A 21,157-nucleotide genomic window follows, 5' to 3' on the forward strand; every position below is an offset into this window, starting at 1 on the left:
CTAGCAAATACTTCGGGCTGGAGGAAACATTGATAGAAATGTTGATCGTATAATACATGGCTGCATGTTCACGGGAGCTGTGGCTTCAGAAACTGCATAGGCAGCCTGAACACGTGCCTCCGTCTGGCGCATCGCAGAACAAGTACTTGTCGCAGTCTACTTATAGTGGCTTGTTCATTTTGTCCACCCAATTTCCTACTATTGAGTCAGTTGACTGTGGTCGCGCCCATTGTCCATCACGCCAATCCTCCAACGTCGAGCGTGCCCTAAGCACCGGCACCAGAAAGGCTAGTGAGCTGCACAACACAGAGGAGGCTGCGCAAGATGCCGACAAGTGAAGCTGGCACCGGTGTCCACGAACGACTCTGGGGTCTAAGAGCACGTACACTTCCTGGTGTCACACTAGAGGAGTATGCCTTCTGGGCAAAAATCGAGCGTGAGATGGAGGAGGCAGAGTATAAGCGGTACCTCGCTGCAACCAAAAACCAAAACTTCCTGGGTGGTATCAAAGCCTACTTCAGCCTCAAAGGGGTCAACGTTGCAAGGGCTATCGAAGCCGTATCGGACACACCACTCGCCCTGCCTGATGTCACTGCGAACGAAAAGCCAGCCAATGTTGTCGCTACTACTGAGGGCGCTGACGGTGCCAGATTGAGCTCCGTTTCTCCCACTCACGACTACGACGCAGAATGGCGACGAGCTGCTCGTGCCCTCCGCACCTCTGGCTGGATGACTGTTTTTTACTTGATCACCACCGACATTCTTGGCTGGAGTCAAACACCTTACGCGTTCGCTAGTGCTGGATATGGCGTGGCGGCAAGTTCGTTCATTGTCTTCGGAATCGCGGCCAGTGCTTCTGGTTTCATGATCTGGAGAACGTTCATAGGCCTTGACTCTTCACGGTACCCTATCTTGAGCTTCGGCGACCCCTTCTTGAGGCTCTTCGGCCCAAAGACGCGAACCTTTATCAATATACTGCAGGCTTTTCAGATATTCTGCACTGTAGCGGTCATCTTGATAAGCAATTCCCAAAAGCTCTCACAGCTCGTCCACGCCAAAATCTGCTATATCGCCATCGTTACTATCGTCGCAGTCATCGCTATGCTTTCGGGCTGGCTTCTAGCTCTCAGGCACCTTGGCTGGCTGTGCAACTTTGCAGTATGGATCAACGTTGTCAGCTTTATCGTCATTATGGTTGCAGCTGCAATCCATGGGCCGGACACAACTGTCGCCATCCAGACGACACTTATCAAGAAGAGCGAGCCAGTCAAGACCTTCGTCGGCGTTCCGTCCCCCCAATACCAGCAACAAACTACAAACATGTTCGCAGCAGTCCTCAACGGGATCGACACTATCGCGTACGCCTATTATGGAGCTCTTCTCTTTATTGCCTTTATGGCGGAGATGCGCCGACCTATGGACTTTTGGAAAGCTATGCTCCTGGCCCAGGTATTTATCTGCTTAATATATCTTTTGTTCGGCGCCTTTGTTTACCACTTTCTTGGTCAATACTCTATCCCGAGTATTACGCAGGTTATTGGTCCATACGCTTTACAGGTGCTATGCAACATTCTTTCTCTTATCATTGGCTTTCTGGCTATATTTCTCTACTTCAACGTTGGCTTGAAAACCGTATACCTTGAGGTAGGACAGGAAGTCTTGGGCTTGCCAGCGATGACCGAGACGAAAGGCTATATCCTCTGGCTCGCCCTGGGTCCTGTTTACTGGATTCTTGCAATGGTGGTTGCGGTGTCGGTCCCCAGCTTCGCTGGCCTTACCAACCTGATCAGTGGTTTACTTATCGTCAACTTCACGTACAGTATACCGGCCATTATGTACGTGGCATACATCATTCAGAAGTACTCGGAGTTGCCAGGCGAGGGCTTTGACCCGCACACTGGGGTCACCACTCGTTATGACGTTGGCTGGAAGCGACATATACGTGGACTCAGGAGAAGTTGGTATATCAGCATTCCAATAACCCTCTTTGCGTGCGGTGGTCTTGCTTGCTCTGCTTTGGGCTCTTGGTCGGCGGTCGAATCCCTGATCGAGATCTTTGGGCCTGGTGGTACTATTCAGACATCTTGGGGATGCACTCCTGTCGGTTAAGGGCTGTCGGGTAGCCATATAACTAGCCTCTGAAGGAGTCTAGATTGGAGCGTCATCCCTTCATAGGTAGAATTATAGTGATTAAGACAGTCCTGTGTACCCTTATAGAGGGTTTGGTGCGTAGCTTTTCGGAGACGTGAATCCCTTTTCCGGCTAACTTGACATTTACTATCAATACTGGCTCGCGACATCTGTCATTGACATGGCCATCGACTAGAGGGAACTATCGGTCTCTTTTGCTTACGCTATACCCAGAGCAGATCGAGACCGAAAAAGTGGAATGTTGTGAGAGAGAAAGGAGGAGATTCTTTTCACCAGGTAGAACTAAAGCATTTGGAGGAACTCTAAAGAATACGGTTTATTCAGGTTATCTTTTGACCTGGATATGTGGGGAAGCCATTACTAAGACGTCCTTAAAAGCACGTGCGGATGACTAAGAATTTGAGGCAGCAATCCTAGTCTCTCCTGAACGTTACAGTGCCTGTGCAGCATCAAACGATGTGAGCTTCCGCCTCCCAATGCTCGTTGCTTGGGATAGGCGTAGACGAAGCTGGCAAGCTTTCCTTCCCAACTAGCTGAAAGCCTTCAGCCTCGTAGAGCTGTTTCCCAGCGACTAGGTTGCTCTGGGTCCCAGCACCATTCCGACCAGATCCTTCTTGTCTCGCACAAGCAACACAGCTCCCGAACCAATGCTCCACCTACACCCAGACCCCTGGCCGTCGTCTCAACCAGCGGACTCATACCTTAGCCGTTTTCGAATGCGATGGCGCTTTCACTGGCATGACTCAGCCTCGAGAGGCTCCACCGCGCTCGGCAAACCAGCACCCCTCTTTCGCCTCTAACGGAAACAGGGAAATGACCATAAAGGCACAAACACATTCCCTTTCCACTACTGCCGCTGACACATGCAGAAAGGCTGGAGACATGCTTCTGAATTGTGTCCCGTAAAGCTCTGGGCCTTCAGTCGAGCTACAGCTACGCTTTAGCGCACTATTACTCCCAATCAGTTCTAGCTTTAGCTCGTCAGTCCTTTATCTCATGTTGGTGAGTTCAGACTTCACACCCCCAGGAAATTGGTCAAGTCGGAAAGCTCTAGGCATGGGAAAGTCTTCATTGCGGAACTGGTCCGGTGAACCTTACCTAGCCTGCTCCCTGCATTTACTAGCATTCGTTGATTATGGAATCAACTTCGTCGCGACCTCGGACCTCCTGAGTTGTTGACCTTTGCTAAGGCTATCGGCAGCCGCGAACCACGTGGCGTCGGCAGCTACAATTACATACGTGACTAATTGCAGCGAGGCCCTGTGGTCTTGCTCCATGCTACTTGCGCGCTCTGCAAGACTAGAGCAAGCAGGATGGCCAGGAGCCCCCCAACCAAACCAATACTGATTCGAGCCGTCACTTTGAAAGGTAGAACTGCTATCTTGACCTTGTAGCTGCGGGTGGTCCACCTGCCGGCTGTCTCACTCCGTTCCCCTCTATCATTTTCTTATCGGAAGCGGGGAACCTCTTCATTGCGGACAAGTTAATACGTTGTTGACCCTGAGTACTCTTCCTAACCCTTTTATCTGACGGAGCAGTCAGGACCGTCACCTTTCAGAGACAGCAGACTTGCCTTGAGCTATTCCCTGACGTTTACGCTTTCCCCACATCATGAAGCTGTTCTTCATTGACAGCAAAGAACAGTTATCAAGGCAGGCCCGCGAGCTTCAAGAGGCAGCGGCGCGCTCGCATGCTGCGAAGTTTTCTCATCAATACTCAAAAAGGTGGAGCAAAGCAAAATCAAGATCACCGCCTGGTACTTTAGTTGAAGCGCAGCACACGCGCACTAAGCGCATCGAGATATCCGACCAGAACAGCTCAAAAGATGCGGGGAGCACACCACTTGTGCAGCATTGCTTAGATGATGATGACGCTGCTGCTGAGGATGCTGATGCTGATGCTGATGCGGTTTGGTCTGCCGCTGAGATCATGCTTATGTTATTGCCACAAAGCGTTCTGATAAAGGGACAATCAGATCCGTTCGATGTATCGCCGGTTCGAATCGATTCGAAGGCCCACGAACTCATCTTGTACTGGAGGGATAACTATCTCTTCCCGCGACATCATGTGAATGCAAAGACATGGGATCAAAGTGCGAGCGCAGTTTCGGACTGGCAAGATGCAAGACGGTCTCTATCGGATCAGGGTCTTGGGTACGCTCTGCTCGCACAAGTGAGCGCCTCGATAGCCCTCGAGGCAGACTCGAAACAGCTTCGTGAATCGACCATTATATATTCCCACCGAAGTACTGTTGCTCTTCGCAGGCGACTCGAGAACAAAGAAGACGATTTGGACTCCCTGAGACTTTTGCGACACGTGGCCCTGCTGCAAGGCGTCGAAACATATGCTCGTAATCGGGCGGCTGCATTAACTCATGGGAAAATGCTCAAGCGCCTATATGACGCCTGGTTCCTTCGAGGGAAGAGCTTCGATCTGAAAATATTGATGTTGACCCTGTACGCGGACGTGCATATGGCCATCACATTTCTGGTTCGACCACACTTCAAGCCCTCAGAAAAACTAGTTATGGCCTTCTACGAAGCCAGTGGTGCTGCAGCCAGAGAAGAGTGCAATGTGCCCATCAGTCTCACGCACCGCCTAAACAATTCAATTACAGAGACAAAGTTGGAGGCTATATTTCTCATGTGGACCCAAACTCTTGCGATCAGATCTTTCTATGGCCGAAGACTATGGACTTTCCTGAATCAACTCAATGTGGTCAATCACATCTTAGATGCTGAAGAGATGACCAACCATCCGCATGACCCGATGAATGCAGCCTTCTTTCATATACAAGCCTACATTTCGCTGGCAGCACTCTTCTTCATCCGTTTATCTACTCTGCCGGAACATTTTGTCGCAAAATCCCACTTCTCAGCTCATGCAGCTCTTCTGGGCAGATTGCGTCATCATCTTCAAATCAGTGATAGCTTGGAAGCCGGGCATGTTTACTCGCAGGCAAGGCTATGGGCGTTATTCGCTGGCGCACAGTCTGAATATCAAGCGGCTCTATTGAATAAGCAACCCCGTGCTGTGGCATCTAGAGGCTGGTTCAATGTACAATTGGCGATGCAATTACGAAGGTGTGACCTTCTGAACTGGGTCTGTGTCAAAGAAATACTACAAGGCTTCATGTACTTCAAGATGGAGCCGGATCCGTCCGAGTGGTATCCTGAACTGTTAGTTGGAATGGTCTGAGGAAGGCTGCTAGTGCTTCAGTGACTTCGTACTTGGTACACTCTTCAGGTCAGTTTATCGAGCCTCAGATCTGGCTCAGAAGGTCACTGTCTTCATACCGTCTCTGTGCTAGGGTCCCGCCAACTATCTTAGATTGTTCTTACCCAAGCGTAATAGTCTTCGTGGAAAGATTCATTGTACACGAACGACCCTGTCTCCTCTCAATGGGTGGATCAATCTAGATATATTGTGATATATAGTGTGTTGTATCACACAGAAAAAGGCATCTCGTCGCTTCACGGTCCTCGGTCTTCCTGGATAGTCTCTGCAGTCTCTCTGGCATAGGCAATGTCTCCAACAAACAAAAAAATTGGCTGAGTTGGTGTGAGATACTGTTGATGGACTTTTCTCTCGCCATAAAACCCCCATAAAAGATATCCAACTTTGTCACGCAAGCCCTATATTAACTTCCCGGTTACATGATGATTGATGCTGTAGATGTAGTGGCACGACACGAAGCGGATGCGAATTTGTCCGGCGTTGCCAAGCCCTCGATTGTTTTCCAGTTCTGGCCAAAGCGGCTCCACTGCTTGAAGCTTCCAACCCCCATCGAGCCCCATCTACCAACCACAACAGTGTGTGAGAACGCCCTGTGTAGGTCACTTAGGTACCTATCCAACACAAACGTTGCGAGTCCAACTGACAGGTTATTTTCCCTACTTGCTCCGAGGCGCGCTCTCCAGGTATAAAGGTAGGTAGGTTGGACTTCTTGGATTAATATGGCGTCCTTACCCCTCCTTCCTTCGGCGGTCACCACATCCACGGCTTTCGCAAAGACTACAGGATCAAAATACTAGTTAGCATCTTACCAAGATTCATCAATGGCTTCAGGACTCAAATCTGCCCTTATCACGGGCTGCTCTGCAGGCGGGATAGGTGGAGGGTTGGCCGAAGCGTTCCATGAACACGGATACCACGTCTTCGCGACAGCGCGTGCGCCGTCAAAGATTTCGCCATCTCTCGCCAATGCACCAAACGTCACCGTCCTGACTCTGGACGTGTTGTCCACCGAGTCGATCGCAGCGGCTGTCGAGAGCGTCACGAGGGTCACTGGCGGCAAGGGGCTCGACGTCCTCGTCAACAACAGCGGCAAGCTGATGGTCATGCCGGGCTTGGACACGGCGATCGAAGAGGCCAAGGGAGTCTTCGACACCAACTACTGGGCCGTCCTGGCCATGATCCAGGCGTTCGCGCCGCTCTTGATCAAAGCAAAGGGCTATGTCGTGAACAACACCTCCGTGAGCGGGCTCGTTCCCTTCGGAGCCTTTGGGAGTATCTACAACAGCTCCAAGGCCGCTGCCATCCTCGGCAGCGAGACCTGGCGTCTCGAGCTCGCGCCGTTGGGGGTCCGGACCCTGACCCTTGTGACCGCCGCCGTCAAATCTAACGTCTTCACCAACATGGGCCAGCCGAATATACCCGAGACCTCGTACTACTACGGGATCCGAGACTACATTGCAGGACTGTGCGACGGCAGAATGCAGGAAGACGGTATCACGGCGAAGCAGTTTGGCCTCAAGGTTGTCCGGCAGGTCGAAAAGGGCAAGACTGGAAAGTACTGGGTTGGCGGAGGTGCATCGTCCGCCCGCTTCGCCGCATGGCTGTTGCCGGACTTCATGATGGTGAGTTCATATCTTTTGGTTTCTTGGGTGATTCGCTGACTGAGATTGGCTAGGACATGCTGTTGGCCTCGCTCTTCCCATTTGCTAAGATGCTACAGGCCCAATCCAGAAGAAAAGAGTGATTTGGTCGACAAGGATAATGACAAGGATGGACGAGCTCGAGGAAACGGATCCTATAGCTTCCAGCTGGGCAGGAGAGACCTGCTGTCTGGCGGGACAAAAAAGCCTAGCATCAGTGGGTAGTGTTACTTTGGCAGAAGTGGATGAACTCCCAAGCAGGACCGCACGATTTTCCACAGGCTTTTAGCTGGTCTGCCCCCTTCACCTCAATATCCAGATATGGAGAAATCTCCTGGTGACTTCGGAATTCCTTTGCTCTAGAAGTCATTCCCTGTTCTCGGCCCTTCGTCAATGTAAAGCAAAATGCCATCCAACATTCCTGTCGCTAGACAACTATCCAACACTCAAACACCAATCGCCGAACTTGTCGTAACAATCGTCCTATTTCAGAGTTGAATCCTCTTCTTCTCTGGACTTCTGCTTCGCGCTCGATGCTCTTTGCTGGGACTTCGAGGATATTCTAACTGCGGCTGGCCAGCAAAGCTAGGATCACCGTGCCAGCCGACATAAGGGTGTTGTCCGTAAGATGCGACCGGAGACAGTGGGAATTGACCCATCTGTACAGGATGTTGATGAGGATGCACATATGATCCAGAAGGTGCCCGATAGACATGCTGGCTCTCTTGTTGCCGTCGATACAGGGTAAATGTCGCATTGTTGACCACCAAGCCCACCACAACCAGTGTAATAGTGAAAATCATGGTTTTTAGGCTGATGGGCTCGACGAAGCTGTTGAAGATTTCGGCAAACGTATGTGCACTCAACCTCGCCCGCTTCACAGCACTAGGATCCCGCTTCATGCACAACTCCCAATTGCTGCATACAGCTTCCAAAGCTGGCAGCCTGGTGTCGGCGGCACATCGATTTTCGATGAAGTTCTTCGAGCACGCCGCCATCTCCGCCAACACTTCGGCCATCGCATCCTCGCTTGCTCGGTCCACATCTGCCTGGATGGTGGCGTAGAATGACCAAAACATATACAGGCAGCCACCGAGGATTGCGGCATTGAAGAAAACCTGGAGGTATTTGGCAATAATAGAAGGTGCGTCAGGATATGTGTGGATAAAGGTGAACAGACCAGTAATCCATCCTGTTTCTTGCACCGGCGGTTTCTTGAGCTCCGGCTCAGTCGGACTTTGGGTACTCTCGTCGTCACTATCGTCTAAAGAACCCTTTCTCCCTACCATCAGTTGTCTGTCAAATTGCTGAGCGCGCCGTCGCTTCTTGTGAATCCGCCTCGCAACGGCATCGCTCGTGGGCTTTCTGATCTCTCCTCTTCCCGGGCTTGGAGCGAATCTGCCATAGAGGCCAAACAACGAGTTTCTCTTGTTCTCTGCTTTTGCGGGATGGCTTTTGAACTCAATGGGCAGCGGAGTGGCGTCTGGTGTTTCCTCGTTGTCTGTTGGTGCCAGCGGCGAGGAATTTTCAGGAGGGGATGAGAAATCGATATCGAACGGTTTCCGAGGGGTTGTAAACGAGGGCGTCCGAAAGGGAGAGGATTCAGGCAGCGGAGCCGGGGTTTCTGAGAAGAAGAAGGGCTGATTATTGGGTTCGCGCAGCGCTGGCATCGTAGCTTTCTGGGGAGATTCAAATTCGCTATGGGTTCCTGCCACAATCAAGTCAGCATAGCAACAACGTGGAAAGACAGCAAGACTCACGCTTTTTAGCTTGCATCTCGACTACACGTTTATGGTAGGGAGAGGTAGGATCAAGGGGGCCGTGGCCCTGCCATTCAAAGTCCATAAAACTTTCTGTTCCGCGAAATGCCATATTGCAGAGGAAAGGCTGTGATGCAAAATCAAAACATAGGCGATCAAATATTCTGCCAGTACCACTGGGAAGTGCAAGGCAATGCTGAGTGAAGATTCCGGGATTTATTTGGTAGGCCAAACAGATGGCCTGCCGAAGGGGGCAAAATAAACAAAGCATGCAGCGCAGCGCAGCGACAGCGGGATCCATTTGCTAGCACGATTGGCAACGATCCCGGATCCATGCAGGGCTGCATCCCCATCGCCTTGTTCATCTCCAACTCGGATTTCTAAGTCCCCATCCGTCCAGGAGAAGCTTTAATTCGTCCATGTCTTATACAAGTCTACATCTTCAGTCATGCCTCGAGAAAAATCAGAAGAAGCGCAGTGGTGGTATGAAGCCGTGTACTCGGCCATTCAGCAAATCCCCCACGGCAAAGTCACCAGCTACGGGCACATTGCCCTCCTCCTCGACTTCCCCAAACGCGCCAGACAGGTTGGTGTATGTCTCAAGCACCTGCCCACGTTCGACCCTGCAAATCCGGATCAATACTTCTTTCACGATCAGAATGTCCCGTGGCAGAGAGTGGTCAACTCAAAGGGCGGCATCAGCCCGCGCGGTGATGATGGGGCAGCAGCAAACAGGCAGGCGGAGAGATTGCGTGCCGAGGGGGTCGAAGTCAACCCCGCCAGAGGTATTGAGGAGATGACGGTCGACTTAGGCGCATATGGTTGGTTTCCATCAAAGCTGCCGGATGAGGAGAGTGAGGATGACATGCAGAGCCGATAGAGTGAGCGAGGACCAGATTGGGGTTTGACCGTAGAAGCTGACATCGAATATCTGTCTCTCAACCACCAGGAAATTGGAATATCATCCCCACAACACGCTTACTACGCGCAGTGAACGGAAGTGATAGAAAGCTGTGATTCGAACAGGGAGTTTTTTGACATTCAAAGTATATCTACTGATCCTCATCCTTCCACAGCTCGAGCTCTGTCGACAATCCCATAGGCTCGACTGAGCTCTGAAGATATCATACAGCGCTATGGAGCCATTCCTGCTCACGTTGTCGAACGATGCACGTCTCTCAGGCTTTTGTTCCATCCCTGGCAAGACTACTACCACCCCACGGTATCGCCCTCTGATAGTCGCCCTACATGGAGGCTCCTACACTTCAAAGTACTTTGACGCGGTCCCAGAACACTCTGGTGGGACGATATCCGGAACAACTGGGGTACCTTTCGTGGCCATTGATCGTCCGGGATACAGGGAGAGTTCGAGCCTGCCCGCTGTCCCGCATGGATCTACGTTTGCACAAGAAGAAGGGAAATACTTGCATCAATATATCCTACCCAAGATCTGGGAGGAATACGGCGTGCCATCAGGGGCCAGCTCGCTAGTGGTGATGGGTCATTCCCTTGGCTGTTCTCCCTGCGTAGTGGCTGCAGCCTTGCATTCTCAGGAGGCTGAGCCGCAATATCCATGGGTGGGAATGATCCTCTCCGGCCGTGGTATTGTGTCAGCATTTACCCAGGCACAGGGCGAAGAACAGCTGGCCCGAGGGAGACAGCTTGGCTATATAGAATACCCCCCAGGCGTGAAGGACTTTCTCATGTTTAGCGACCCTAAGCTGGGACTGGCGAGCGCAGAGATACGGCGGATTTCGGAGGAAATCACGCATCGGGCACCATTCGGAGAGTTTGAAGACAGAAGACTTCATTGGGACCATTACTGGAAGGGATATGCCAAACAGGTCAAAATCCCCGTGGTGACAGCCATCGGAGAGCGAGATGCGCTGTTCCAGGCGTCGCAGCAAGACATTGAGGAATTTGCCGGGGCATTCAGCAACTCCCCGAAAGTCGAAGCTGTGCTGGTTGCTAACGCTCCTCACTGTCTGGAACTGAGTCACTGGGGACCTGCTTGGCTGTTGAGATGTTTTGGGTTTGCGATTGAGTGTGCGACCAGTGCGGCGCTACAGCCTGTTGGAACTGAGCTGAGAAAGTCAGAAAGGCAGTGACACGAGGGCTGGTCTGGAAGTTTCCGGTTGACTGGAGTAATAACGGAAGCACGTCGTCCAAAGCAACTTGAGTCATTCATTGCAGGGAGTCATTTGCCAGTGCAGTCGTCATGGCACGGTGTCTCGGACCAGATTTTGAAGACAAGGAGTGATGATCACGGTGGTTATGATGGTCATGGTGCGTATCTACTAGATAGGTATTCGCAGGCAAAGGTTGTATGACATGAGCAGTGGACGAGGTGAGCAAGACGGTGGCTGTGAGGATCGTCACATGGCCACGAGGCGAGCAACTTGGACAGGCAGGAAACGAGAGAGTGAGGTCATGGTGTGCTTTTGTCCCGGCGCCATAGGCAGTGAGGGGTGCCCTGGAGGGCCGCTGAGGGCCGCTGTTCCCTTCTAAGAGGCCCCCCAGAGAGCACCGAGGCTCAGGGTCATCGCTGATGACATATGTACTTGGTGCCTACAAGCACCTAGGAACCTGGCTACGGGCCTGTTTGTCTCCCTGGAACAAGCATCAGTTTCCCTGCTTTGGCACCCCCCCTCGCTTTGTGGAGGTACCTAACAGTGTTGTTGTCCCTGTTTGGTGCCCCCTCATCGCTCGGTGCCTTGATCTCCGTCCCCAAGCCACCAAATAATGACATGCTTCAGAGTTCGCCAAGTCGCTCACTGAGATTGTTTTTAGCAGCTGGTGGCTGCCGGAGGTGACGCCGCCAAATGACTCCATTCGCAGCATGCTGGCAGCAGCTGGCAGCAGATGCACCAATCCCACGCTTGTGCCTTGGCCGCGTGCATGATTCCCGTTCAACTGCTAGTTCGGCATCCCGCGTCCAGCCTCAAAGCTCATGCATCAGCCCCTCCTCATATCACCGTTCATCGCCTCCACATCTCAGATCAACACCCGGTGGGTGCCAGCAGCACCGATAGTACCATCCCATATCCTATCTATCGAGCTTCGGTGGGAGTCAGATACCCATCCGAGGCCGTCCTCTCGGTTCCTAACCGCCCCGCGTGCCAGCTTCTCAGCCAGTGGTGACTGCGTGTGGACAAAACATCCCTCCATCTCATCATCCTCACTCCGGACCTACACGCTCGACGCCTGACTCAAATAACAGAGCTGCCCTTATTCCCAAGCCTACTCTTTCTCTCTTCTCTTTCATCTCTGTAACACCTGCTTGGTTGTTACTCGCTTCTTTGTTCCAGTGCCTCGTCATCAGCCACACTTGCCCGGTACATAGTACTTGTACTCTGCGGTCGCTCTCCTTTGTCCCTTCCTCCTACAGTCTTCTCTGCACGCGTCATTCTTTGACTCAACTGGGATCTGACCCGGTACTGTCCCTCTTTGCAGCCTCCCGGCTCCACGAAACCTATAGTTCTCCTTCAGTACAACACGCATCGACACCTTTCTTATCTGACACCACATCACCTACCTAGTTCATCCCAAGCCTATACCATGTCCGCCTTGCCCAGCAACGACCTCCGCAGCGCAGCCAAACCATACCTCCGTGAAAAGAATCACAACAAGAAGTGGGCAAGAGGAGCTCAAGAGGCTCCGGAACACCATTGCCACAAGCACGCGTACCCCGAAGACAATTGCCGCAAATGCATGGGCAGGCCGAATCGACGAGATCAAGATCGGAGAGTCGGCCGATCAGAGGCCAAACACAAGCATGACCTGCACAACAAGCTGAGCGGCCACGCTGCGACCCTCGCTCGCAAGGCTTTCCGCAATGAAGTGGTCGATGCCATGGATGGTCCTTTGGCTCACGTCTCCGACACTTCTGAGGAAGAAGAAGTTCCGGACGCGTCTGAAGCCCCTCTTCCAGCTGAGGGTGACTTTATGTACAGCTATGACCACGCGACTGGACCGCGAGCCGGCAGTGACATCCTCAGCCAAGCCATCATCCAAGCTGTCCGAAGATTCGAGAACAACGAGACTGAGAAACTCATCAACACCGAATACAATGTCATTGACGACAAGGAAATGGCCGAGGTCTCTGCCGAGGACGATGACGACGATTTTGAGCTCGTCGACTACTCTCACTTGAAGTGAGTTCCCGGTGTGATGCGCGACTCTCTGCGAGGTTGTGGCAGATCTGGGATCGGCGTTGTCGGCTGCTTTTCACACACTTGTAATGGTTTTCTAACAGAGCAACCGAGTTGCTTTGTTTTCATGTCTTCATTTCATCAAAGATACCCCAAGGACTCATTAGGGAAGCGAGGCTGTATCAATAGAGCAATCATCACGGGTACTACACGGCGCTTCTTGAGGATATGAATGACCTTGGAGAGGAGGAACACTTCGAGACATAAGTGGGTGTTCCTATATTATTATTGGCGTTTGATCATCGGAACACCATCAGGAGCTGGGCGGCAGGGCTACGAGTGAGCAATACATAGCATTAGGAATCCAGCACCCAGCCTCATCGTAACTGTAATGGATCCTCAACCACTTCCTTCGAGATCCGGATTCGCAGCATGTGACGCGTTCAGTGTCAACAACAATGACGTCTTCTCAACCTCGCAAACCGTGCAAACTCGACAAACGTCACAAACATGGGGGCCAAAAGTTCTCCAACCTTCTCGCGGGCCTGCTTCAGTCCTTGCAGCAACACAAGGTATGCCCACGAGCCGACCTTATAAGGTGCACAAATTAGAAGACGCCTGTGCCTCAAGACCCTCATCACCATGCCTGGCGCAAAGCTTGCGGAATACCTAGCGAAGAACTACCTTACAGCCGCCTCGTCGCAGTTTGCCTCCCAACCGGACAAAGTCTCAGCAGATTTCCAAGATTCAACTCGCCCAAAGAAAAAGCGGCGGAAGAATAAGGATGACTCCGCTCTAGCCGGACTCGTGATCGCCGATGACGATGAAGACCTGTCTCTTCGCGGCACTGCTTCACGAGGAAGGCGAGGGGAAGAGGACGAGGATGGAGATATGCCAATATTCGAGGCGGGCTTAAAATCAGCAGAGTTCAGGAAAAAGAAAGGCGGGGGGCCTTGGAAAGTTGTCGCAACTGGAGCCTCGACCGCGGCTCAGGCATCAGACAACAGAGATGAGGATAAAGAAGCGGATCGCATCCTGGCCGAAGCAGCAGAAGAATCTCGACGGCGTCGCCAGGAAATCGAAGATGAAGACGCTCCTGCAATTGTTGAAGAAACAGATAGCGGACCCCGCATGCAGTCTGGCGTTCGTGCGGGTCTCCAGACTGCTGCAGACACTGCCGCCCTCGTCGCGAAGGAAGAGCGTGAAAAACAAAGAGAACTTGAATCACAAAAGGCTAAGACCAAGTCAAAGAAACACAGGGATCGGCCAGCTCAGGAAGAGGAGACCATCTACCGTGACGCCACTGGCCGGCGCATCGACATCAGTATAAAGCGAGCAGAAGCCCGAGCCGCTGCGGAGGAGAAGGCCCGAGCCGAAAGGAAAGCGAAGGAAGACGCGATGGGTGATGTGCAGCGACGTGAGCGAGAGCAACGCAGGAAAGATTTGGAGGACGCAAAGTTCTTGAGTCTGGCCAGAGGCGTGGATGATGAAGTGATGAATGACGAGCTACGTGCGAAAGTAAGGTGGGACGACCCTATGGCTGGGTACATCGCACAACAGAAGGCAGAGGAAGAAACAGACGGCGCAATATCAACAAGAAAATCTAAGGGAGCCTCAGGTGAAAGAGTAAGAGTGAAGCAGAAGGTGTATACGGGTCCTCCGGCCGCTCCGAATCGATACGGGATTCTCCCTGGCTGGCGATGGGACGGGGTCGATCGAAGTAACGGCTTCGAGAAAGAATGGTTTCAAGCACGTTCGAAGAGGGGGAGAGAGGAGGAATTGAGGTTTCAGTGGCAGATGGATGAGTGATGTCCTCTTGCACTATTAATGCGGCCGTTAACGAAGGAGAGAAAGGCATAGAGCCTTTTCTTCGCGTCCGTAAACATCATTCTCCCTTCCAAGAGCTATTTGACCCAGGAATCATAGCCCATATATAGAAGGTGATGCGTTACCTGCTATTCAGAAATTCTGACCAATTAGCCGGCGCCGTCAGTTCCTCAGTGGCTTGGACCAGGTCAACGTTTCTAGGAGCTCAACGCAGACGCCAACCAATATTGATATCCCAAGTATCCTCCGCTCGAAACTTCCCTCTCAAATATCATCTTTGGTCGGATTGAGACAGAGGAGATGTCAAGTGAAAAAGATCTATATTACAAACGACTGAGCCTTCAGTCTACCTGACAATTGGCCTCTATGTCTATACTGATTCCCAACCTTTTCGACCTGTGACAATGCAGAAGTTTTGCACTACGAGGTCCCATGCCACGAGTGGACCAGACGGCTCATTCTCCTATATCTTTGCCTTTGAAGCGCTCAGCTCCTTTAATATCTGGTCATTGTGCTCTCCCACCGCGGGGATCTTGTCCATCCTCGCGTCCAGATCTGAGCTCATCCCAGGCGGCAGGAACGCCTGGATTGGCCCAACTTCCGTGTCAACCTCCCTGAACCGTCTCCGCGCCGCGAGCTGCTCGTGCTCCCACACACCTTGCATGTCGTTGACTTTTGCGTTGGCGATGCCGGCCTGCTCGAGCCGCCTCACAACCTCGTCGGCCCCACCACCCCAGGAAGCGAAGATGCCACTGATGATTGCCTCGAGTTCGGCGCGGTTGTCGCTGCGCGACGCCGTGTCCTTGAACTTGGGATCTGTGGTCAGATCCTCGCGTTCGAGGACGTCGGTGGCCAGGATCTTCCACTCCCGCTCGTTCTGCACGCCGAGCATGACCTGTGCGCCCAGGCTGCCATCGGGCGCAACGCCAGTTGAAAAGGGGCCGTAAGGATAGATGCTCGCGTGAGAGGCTCCGGCCCGTTTCGGCGCCGTTTGGCCTTCAAAGGCGTAGTACAGGGGAAACCCCATCCACTCGACCAGCGACTCGAGCATGGAGACGTCGATCACACATCCTCTCCCAGTCTTCTGTCTTTGAATGATCGCCCCCAGAATGCTGCTGTATGCATATATGCCGGCCGCAATATCCGCTATCGAGCATCCTACCTTGGCCATCTCATCCCTGGTGCCAGTGATGCTCAATAAACCTGCCTCCGCCTGGACGAGTAGATCATACGCCTTCTTGTGCGCGTACGGGCCGTTGGCTCCGTAGCCACTGATGGATGCGTATATCAGTTTATCGCCTCTGCTTTCTCCGGGATACGCGGCGTTCATCATGGCCTTCATATCCTCGTAGCCGAGGCCCATCTTTTCGGCGTCGCCGGGCCTCAGATTTTGAACAAAGACGTCGGCCTTCTCACACACCAATTTACGGAGCACCTCCATGTCCCGCGGCTCCTTGATATCCAACGCGAGAGACTCCTTGTTGCGGTTCGTCCACACAAAGTGGCTACAGAGTTTCCCCCGGACGCGCTTGTCGTGGTGCCGCACAAAGTCTCCGGTCCCGGGACGCTCGATTTTTATCACTCGGGCGCCGAGGTCGGCAAGGTGGCGGGTTGCGAGAGGCATGGAGATGACCTGCTCGAGGGCAACGATCGTTATGTCCGATAGAGGTCGGCTGGAGGGCGCATTGAACTGGAATGCTTCCGAACCCGGGACATTGAGCGTGCTCTGAGAGCGGTTGGACGCGGCGCCTCTGTGCGATATCGAACTGGATAGGACGTTCCAGCGAGAGAGCGGTATCCGATAGTTTCTTGTCGAACCAGTCTTGAGTGAATATTTTCTGATATTACAACAGGATTTCGCTCCCCCTTCGGCCCTTCTCAGGGTGCTGTTGGGCCGGCAGAACAACCGCAAAAGGTCACGCTGAAGGACCCCCATCTCGACCGACCGCTATTTTGGTGTTGAGATGTCTGTGCAATCTTTTCTCAGCTTTAATGACACGACAATCCTGTCTGAAGCTTGGTAATCAAGTGCCCGGAGCCTAGGTATGACTGCCACAAAAAGCAATGGGACGACAGTCAGATACACGGTTGGATCTTGGGTGAATTCTCCCTCCGGACTCGGCCTCGTCGGTTGACATTGATAGCATTTCCCCGCACAAGGCTGCAATATCGGCGACACAGGCGTTATTTCTCCGGTGCGGAGAAACACCGTCACGGGCTTGCAGATGCCGAGGAGACTCCGCTCCATTCCCGACTTCGGCGGCATTCTTTCGCTTCCCCTATGTACTAGCCTTGACAACTTGTTTATTACTTTGTACGCCTCGATCCAGGCCCAGAGAGTGGCCAATCTGGTAACTGATATGATCATGCATACCAAGTGTGCTCAGGCTCAGACAGGAGCGTAGCTAATGGAATAGAAGTCGATAATGCACCAGACTACCCATGAACACTGCAAACGTGAGGGCAGGCATTCACCTTTGGAACCTCTCTGGGGCTCGTCTGAATCAGTTGCCCAGAGTCACCAGCACGAGTGCACGGTAACCATGCAGTGGGCCTCGGTCTGCATCAACCGGAAGAAGGCTCGAACCACGAACCACGGGGTAAACCTGTGCCTGGCTCGTGGGAGCGGGAAGATACAGAGACCACAGCGCAGAAACAACCCGATATCCTATTAGAAGGCATTCTCGTGGTAAAAAAAAAGAAGACTTCTGCATAACCAACATTGATCACAATCAAGTGGTAAAGTCTGGCGATAGCGCCACCCCCACCACAGCCGAGCCGCGTTTAAGCATTGTCCACTTTTTCGACATAACCGAGTGGCCGAGTCTGAAAGCATTCCCGCAAGGATTGGATTCCGTATTCTCGGTACTGCGGAGAAATGAAGCTAGAGATCAGTTCCGTCCCAGGTACGGAGTACGGTGTATTACGACACCAGATCTGCTCAAACTGGTGGCCCTGATGCTGGGGACAAAGCCCCAAGAGTGAGTGGGGCACTCGTCCCGCCCTCCTACTATCAGCCAGCTCGCCAGCTAGGCAGTGGCTAGCTGGCACCGTTGAATCTTTCTGAAATTCCTGTTCCTCCACCTCGTCAATCTACTTGAGTTCCTTGGGCAGCTGGTACTCACTCGCTGAAACGCGCAGCAACACTCTGAGTGGCTGGTCAAGGGGGCCGGTCGGATGATAGTAGGAACCAAGCAGTGCAAGCACGAACGTCCATGTTCCGGCGCTCGGTGGATTGACATATCATGATACCTTTGGGGCCACCATATCGATGCACCCTGTGTCAGCAGAACTTCTCTCGAAGAGAACACTTGCAGCGACACAAGATCAAACGTAGGACTTTGCTCCGAGTGGCTCTATGACAATGCAGCTAATTGCTGATGCCAGATATGGAGTTGCGATCGTTCCGCTGTGACATATGCTCGCAAACATTCAGCAGAAGGTAGGCTATCCACTACCTCATCAGTTCTTAGTCTTTTAGCATCCAAGGTTGATTCAACTTGTTCTAGCGATGCTCTGAAGAGGCATACCTCCATACACCGATATGCGGAAGAGGCGTCTTCCTCTTCGACAACCTCGAGCCACGATATTTCAAGCCGGTCAAAGCGGGCTTCTGCTGCTTGCGATGCGTGCTCCCGATCGAAGACTAAATGTGACGGACGAATCCCTTGTGGTCAGTGCCTCGCTAGGAGAAGACCCTGTACATTGGATAGACCACATCCATTCAAGAGACGATGTGCCCTACCAAATCATGAGCTTGCTCGCCCAAATTACGACGCCGCCAGAGAGATTCATGAGGAGATCGAAGCCGTTGACGCGGGGCCAGAAGATATACCTTGGCCGGCTCTGGAAGTAGGAAGCCCTACCGAGAGAGAAAAGTAGAGTCGCTGATCCCTTCATTTTATCAGTCTCCCCACCAAAGCATGGAGTGGGCAGATGGACAAGGTAATCCGAAGCGAGATGGAAGGGGATCAGATCGCGTCTGACGGTTAGATAGACAGTGTTGAAAAGAGCAAGCAGTCCGACGACAGTGCTTGCGACCGAGTGCCCCTCGATGAGGAATCGGTGCGCGCAGCTCAGCAGCAGCCGACGGACGCGATGATCAATGCTGCAAATACGCAACACCTGAACGCGTTTGGTCTGAGTGGTGGAGCTCTTTGGAACGACTTTTCTGCACTCGAGTGCCACAATCCATTCGACTATGAGAACCTGACGCAACTGTTCTGGTTTCCTGAGGTATTCATTTCCGACGATGTGATCCTGGGACAAGGAACCACCCAAAGTTCTGTCAACGGCGCACATGGGCCAAATGGTGGAGTCAACACAGTGGACCCATATGCAGACTGGGTTCATTCTCACCCTTTGAAAAAGGGACCGACGGTTGAAGTGATACGGATCTGCGACTTCCTGCATGATTCAAAGAGTTGGGCACAAATCAACGCACTCGAAGGCAGATTCGGCTTGAAGCAGACTTTGGGTCCGGTGGTCGCTGACGGACTCCGCGACACTGTTTCTTCTCGGATACATGTCATGGTGTCCAAGGCCCTCGATCAAGATCTTGTGAGAAAGATTCCACATCTGTTTCCGCCTCTCCAGACCGTCCAGGCAATATTCGCAGAATACCATCGTAATCTCGCCTTGCTCTATCCAATGGTACATCCAAGCACCTTCTTTGAGTCCACCTGGGGCGAGGATGAAGCCTATTCTGACATCGGCCTGTTCTTTTCCACTCTAATGTCCCTCGGCTGCCTTACTATCCCGGTGCAGGAAGCTCGATCATTCGCGATTCAGTTGGCCTTCCTCATACGCAACATGATCAACGAGACAATGACGAGGGACGAACATCAGATCAACGATATCTGGACCATGAGTACTGCGCTACTGGTCACCGTCTTCAGCGCCTGGTGTGGCAACAAACGACATGCGGAGCTCGCAGAGGCGTTTCGAGGTACCTTCTCAACGGTCAGTGAGCCCTCGAGTACTGCTTTCCCACCAATACTGGGTGTCGGTCTGATACAAACGTAGGCATTTCTCCGCCGAGGCTATTTCAGGTCTGTTGCAGCCGTCGATCCGCAGAGTGATGAATCCAACTTCAGCAGTTGGGGAGCCTGGATAAACAGAGAGCGGAAAACTCGGTATGTGAGATCCTCCCTCCTTTCCCCTGTGTCGCCCCAAGGACACTTTACCCTGCACGGTTGCTGACATATAGCCACCAGAATGGGCTATGTCTGGTATATTGTAGAACAAGAAATTGGCCTCTTCCATTGTTTGTCCCCCACAATCCACTTCTCGGATATGCGCAGCCCCATTCCCTCTGCAGATGAGCTCTTCTTTGCAGAAACCGAAGATGAATGGAGCGCGTTTGTACAGAAATACCGTCAACTGGGGGGTCCAGGCAACCATTCACGACTACACCCGCCGTCTCTGGCGGCGTTCTACTGCATGTTCCTCCGGCACGATTTCCTTGAGCTGCATTGCCATGTCACCGCGTTGCAGCTGAGGCTCTTGCTGTGTGCTATCCAGACTCAAGTCACGCAGTTCGTCCAGAGTAATCGCTTTGTCAGTACAGAACATTCCTATGCCGATGAACCACATTTCGAATCCAGCAGCTTTGCATCTCTCCGGCAAGAAGAACTGCAAACCATGCTGATCAAGTGGTACATTCTGAGACAAAGAGTCCTCGGTGGCGCCGGCGAGACTGAAATGACTCTTGCATGCAAGTTGATTTACCATTTGGTATGGCTGGAGCTGCTCATATGTTTCAGTGACATCCAACTCCTCGCTGGCCGAGAAGGGCCCGCTGGTGCCAGGCTACTCATACCACAGTTCCAACGATGGGTTCGGTCGCCGTCCTCGCTCAAGGCTCTGGCGCACGTAGGCCAAGTCCTGAAAATCTTGCAGTGTCCAGATTACAATGTCCTGCGGCCGCTCTGGTGGCCAATCGCTTTGTTCCGCGTGTCGTTGATCATGTGGGCTTATAGCATTGGATGCAAGCTCCAACCAGGCCGCACGCAACAAGCATACGACCTAGATCTTGGTGCTGCTCCTCGCATACCACTGAATGATCCAGAGCAAGATTTTGGCCCTCACGGAAGGGGTTTGCGGCAAGGAGAGGGCGTTCCTTGTGTTTTTGACACCACAGGACTACTCATTCCCGTCACGGAGACTTACGATGCCCTCAAAGTGTGTTTGGATCTGCTGGAAGAAGGGAGACTCCAGAGTACACCTATATGTGAGGATGTGTACCGCTTCTTGCAGGCTATCCGACAGTACGACTTCCTGGGCACAAAATCGTGATCTGGACAGATCCCACTTCTGCCACGCCGGTTGCCCCCAATTCACAAAGGAGGCATGAGCTTCTGTCGTCGTTCTCAGATCGAAGGGCGAGAAA

The 21,157-nt window shown here is 52.5% G+C and overlaps 10 protein-coding genes across 10 annotated transcripts; 8 read left to right on the plus strand and 2 right to left on the minus strand.

The window, feature by feature from the left end:
* Positions 1-324: 324 nt before the first annotated feature.
* Z520_08637 (uncharacterized protein) lies at positions 325-2,109 on the plus strand (the record flags this gene model as incomplete). The annotated part of the gene is made up of 1 exon (XM_016779133.1): positions 325-2,109. One exon carries the CDS (start codon positions 325-327, stop codon positions 2,107-2,109), a length of 1,785 nt encoding a protein of 594 aa, XP_016629640.1.
* Positions 2,110-3,762: 1,653 nt separating this feature from the next.
* Positions 3,763-5,349, plus strand: Z520_08638 (uncharacterized protein; the record flags this gene model as incomplete). The annotated part of the gene is made up of 1 exon (XM_016779134.1): positions 3,763-5,349. One exon carries the CDS (start codon positions 3,763-3,765, stop codon positions 5,347-5,349), a length of 1,587 nt encoding a protein of 528 aa, XP_016629641.1.
* Positions 5,350-6,209: 860 nt separating this feature from the next.
* On the plus strand, positions 6,210-7,132 carry Z520_08639 (uncharacterized protein; the record flags this gene model as incomplete). Its single annotated transcript, XM_016779135.1, has 2 exons — positions 6,210-7,010; positions 7,064-7,132. The coding sequence occupies 2 exons, from the start codon at positions 6,210-6,212 to the stop codon at positions 7,130-7,132; spliced, it is 870 nt and encodes a 289-aa protein (XP_016629642.1).
* A 384-nt stretch (positions 7,133-7,516) lies between these two features.
* On the minus strand, positions 7,517-8,900 carry Z520_08640 (uncharacterized protein; the record flags this gene model as incomplete). The annotated part of the gene is made up of 2 exons (XM_016779136.1): positions 7,517-8,736; positions 8,789-8,900. 2 exons carry the CDS (start codon positions 8,898-8,900, stop codon positions 7,517-7,519), a joined length of 1,332 nt encoding a protein of 443 aa, XP_016629643.1.
* Positions 8,901-9,236: 336 nt separating this feature from the next.
* On the plus strand, positions 9,237-9,668 carry Z520_08641 (uncharacterized protein; the record flags this gene model as incomplete). The annotated part of the gene is made up of 1 exon (XM_016779137.1): positions 9,237-9,668. One exon carries the CDS (start codon positions 9,237-9,239, stop codon positions 9,666-9,668), a length of 432 nt encoding a protein of 143 aa, XP_016629644.1.
* A 256-nt stretch (positions 9,669-9,924) lies between these two features.
* On the plus strand, positions 9,925-10,896 carry Z520_08642 (uncharacterized protein; the record flags this gene model as incomplete). Its single annotated transcript, XM_016779138.1, has 1 exon — positions 9,925-10,896. One exon carries the CDS (start codon positions 9,925-9,927, stop codon positions 10,894-10,896), a length of 972 nt encoding a protein of 323 aa, XP_016629645.1.
* A 1,450-nt stretch (positions 10,897-12,346) lies between these two features.
* Positions 12,347-12,946, plus strand: Z520_08643 (uncharacterized protein; the record flags this gene model as incomplete). The annotated part of the gene is made up of 1 exon (XM_016779139.1): positions 12,347-12,946. The coding sequence occupies one exon, from the start codon at positions 12,347-12,349 to the stop codon at positions 12,944-12,946; it is 600 nt and encodes a 199-aa protein (XP_016629646.1).
* Positions 12,947-13,581: 635 nt separating this feature from the next.
* On the plus strand, positions 13,582-14,748 carry Z520_08644 (uncharacterized protein; the record flags this gene model as incomplete). The annotated part of the gene is made up of 1 exon (XM_016779140.1): positions 13,582-14,748. The coding sequence occupies one exon, from the start codon at positions 13,582-13,584 to the stop codon at positions 14,746-14,748; it is 1,167 nt and encodes a 388-aa protein (XP_016629647.1).
* Positions 14,749-15,229: 481 nt separating this feature from the next.
* On the minus strand, positions 15,230-16,702 carry Z520_08645 (uncharacterized protein; the record flags this gene model as incomplete). The annotated part of the gene is made up of 1 exon (XM_016779141.1): positions 15,230-16,702. One exon carries the CDS (start codon positions 16,700-16,702, stop codon positions 15,230-15,232), a length of 1,473 nt encoding a protein of 490 aa, XP_016629648.1.
* Positions 16,703-18,391: 1,689 nt separating this feature from the next.
* On the plus strand, positions 18,392-21,063 carry Z520_08646 (uncharacterized protein; the record flags this gene model as incomplete). The annotated part of the gene is made up of 5 exons (XM_016779142.1): positions 18,392-18,618; positions 18,675-18,711; positions 18,760-19,728; positions 19,792-19,901; positions 19,983-21,063. The coding sequence occupies 5 exons, from the start codon at positions 18,392-18,394 to the stop codon at positions 21,061-21,063; spliced, it is 2,424 nt and encodes an 807-aa protein (XP_016629649.1).
* Positions 21,064-21,157: the final 94 nt, after the last annotated feature.

The sequence above is a fragment of the Fonsecaea multimorphosa genome (genome assembly GCF_000836435.1).
Source record: "Fonsecaea multimorphosa CBS 102226 unplaced genomic scaffold supercont1.20, whole genome shotgun sequence".
Classification (NCBI taxonomy): Eukaryota; Fungi; Ascomycota; class Eurotiomycetes; order Chaetothyriales; family Herpotrichiellaceae; genus Fonsecaea; species Fonsecaea multimorphosa.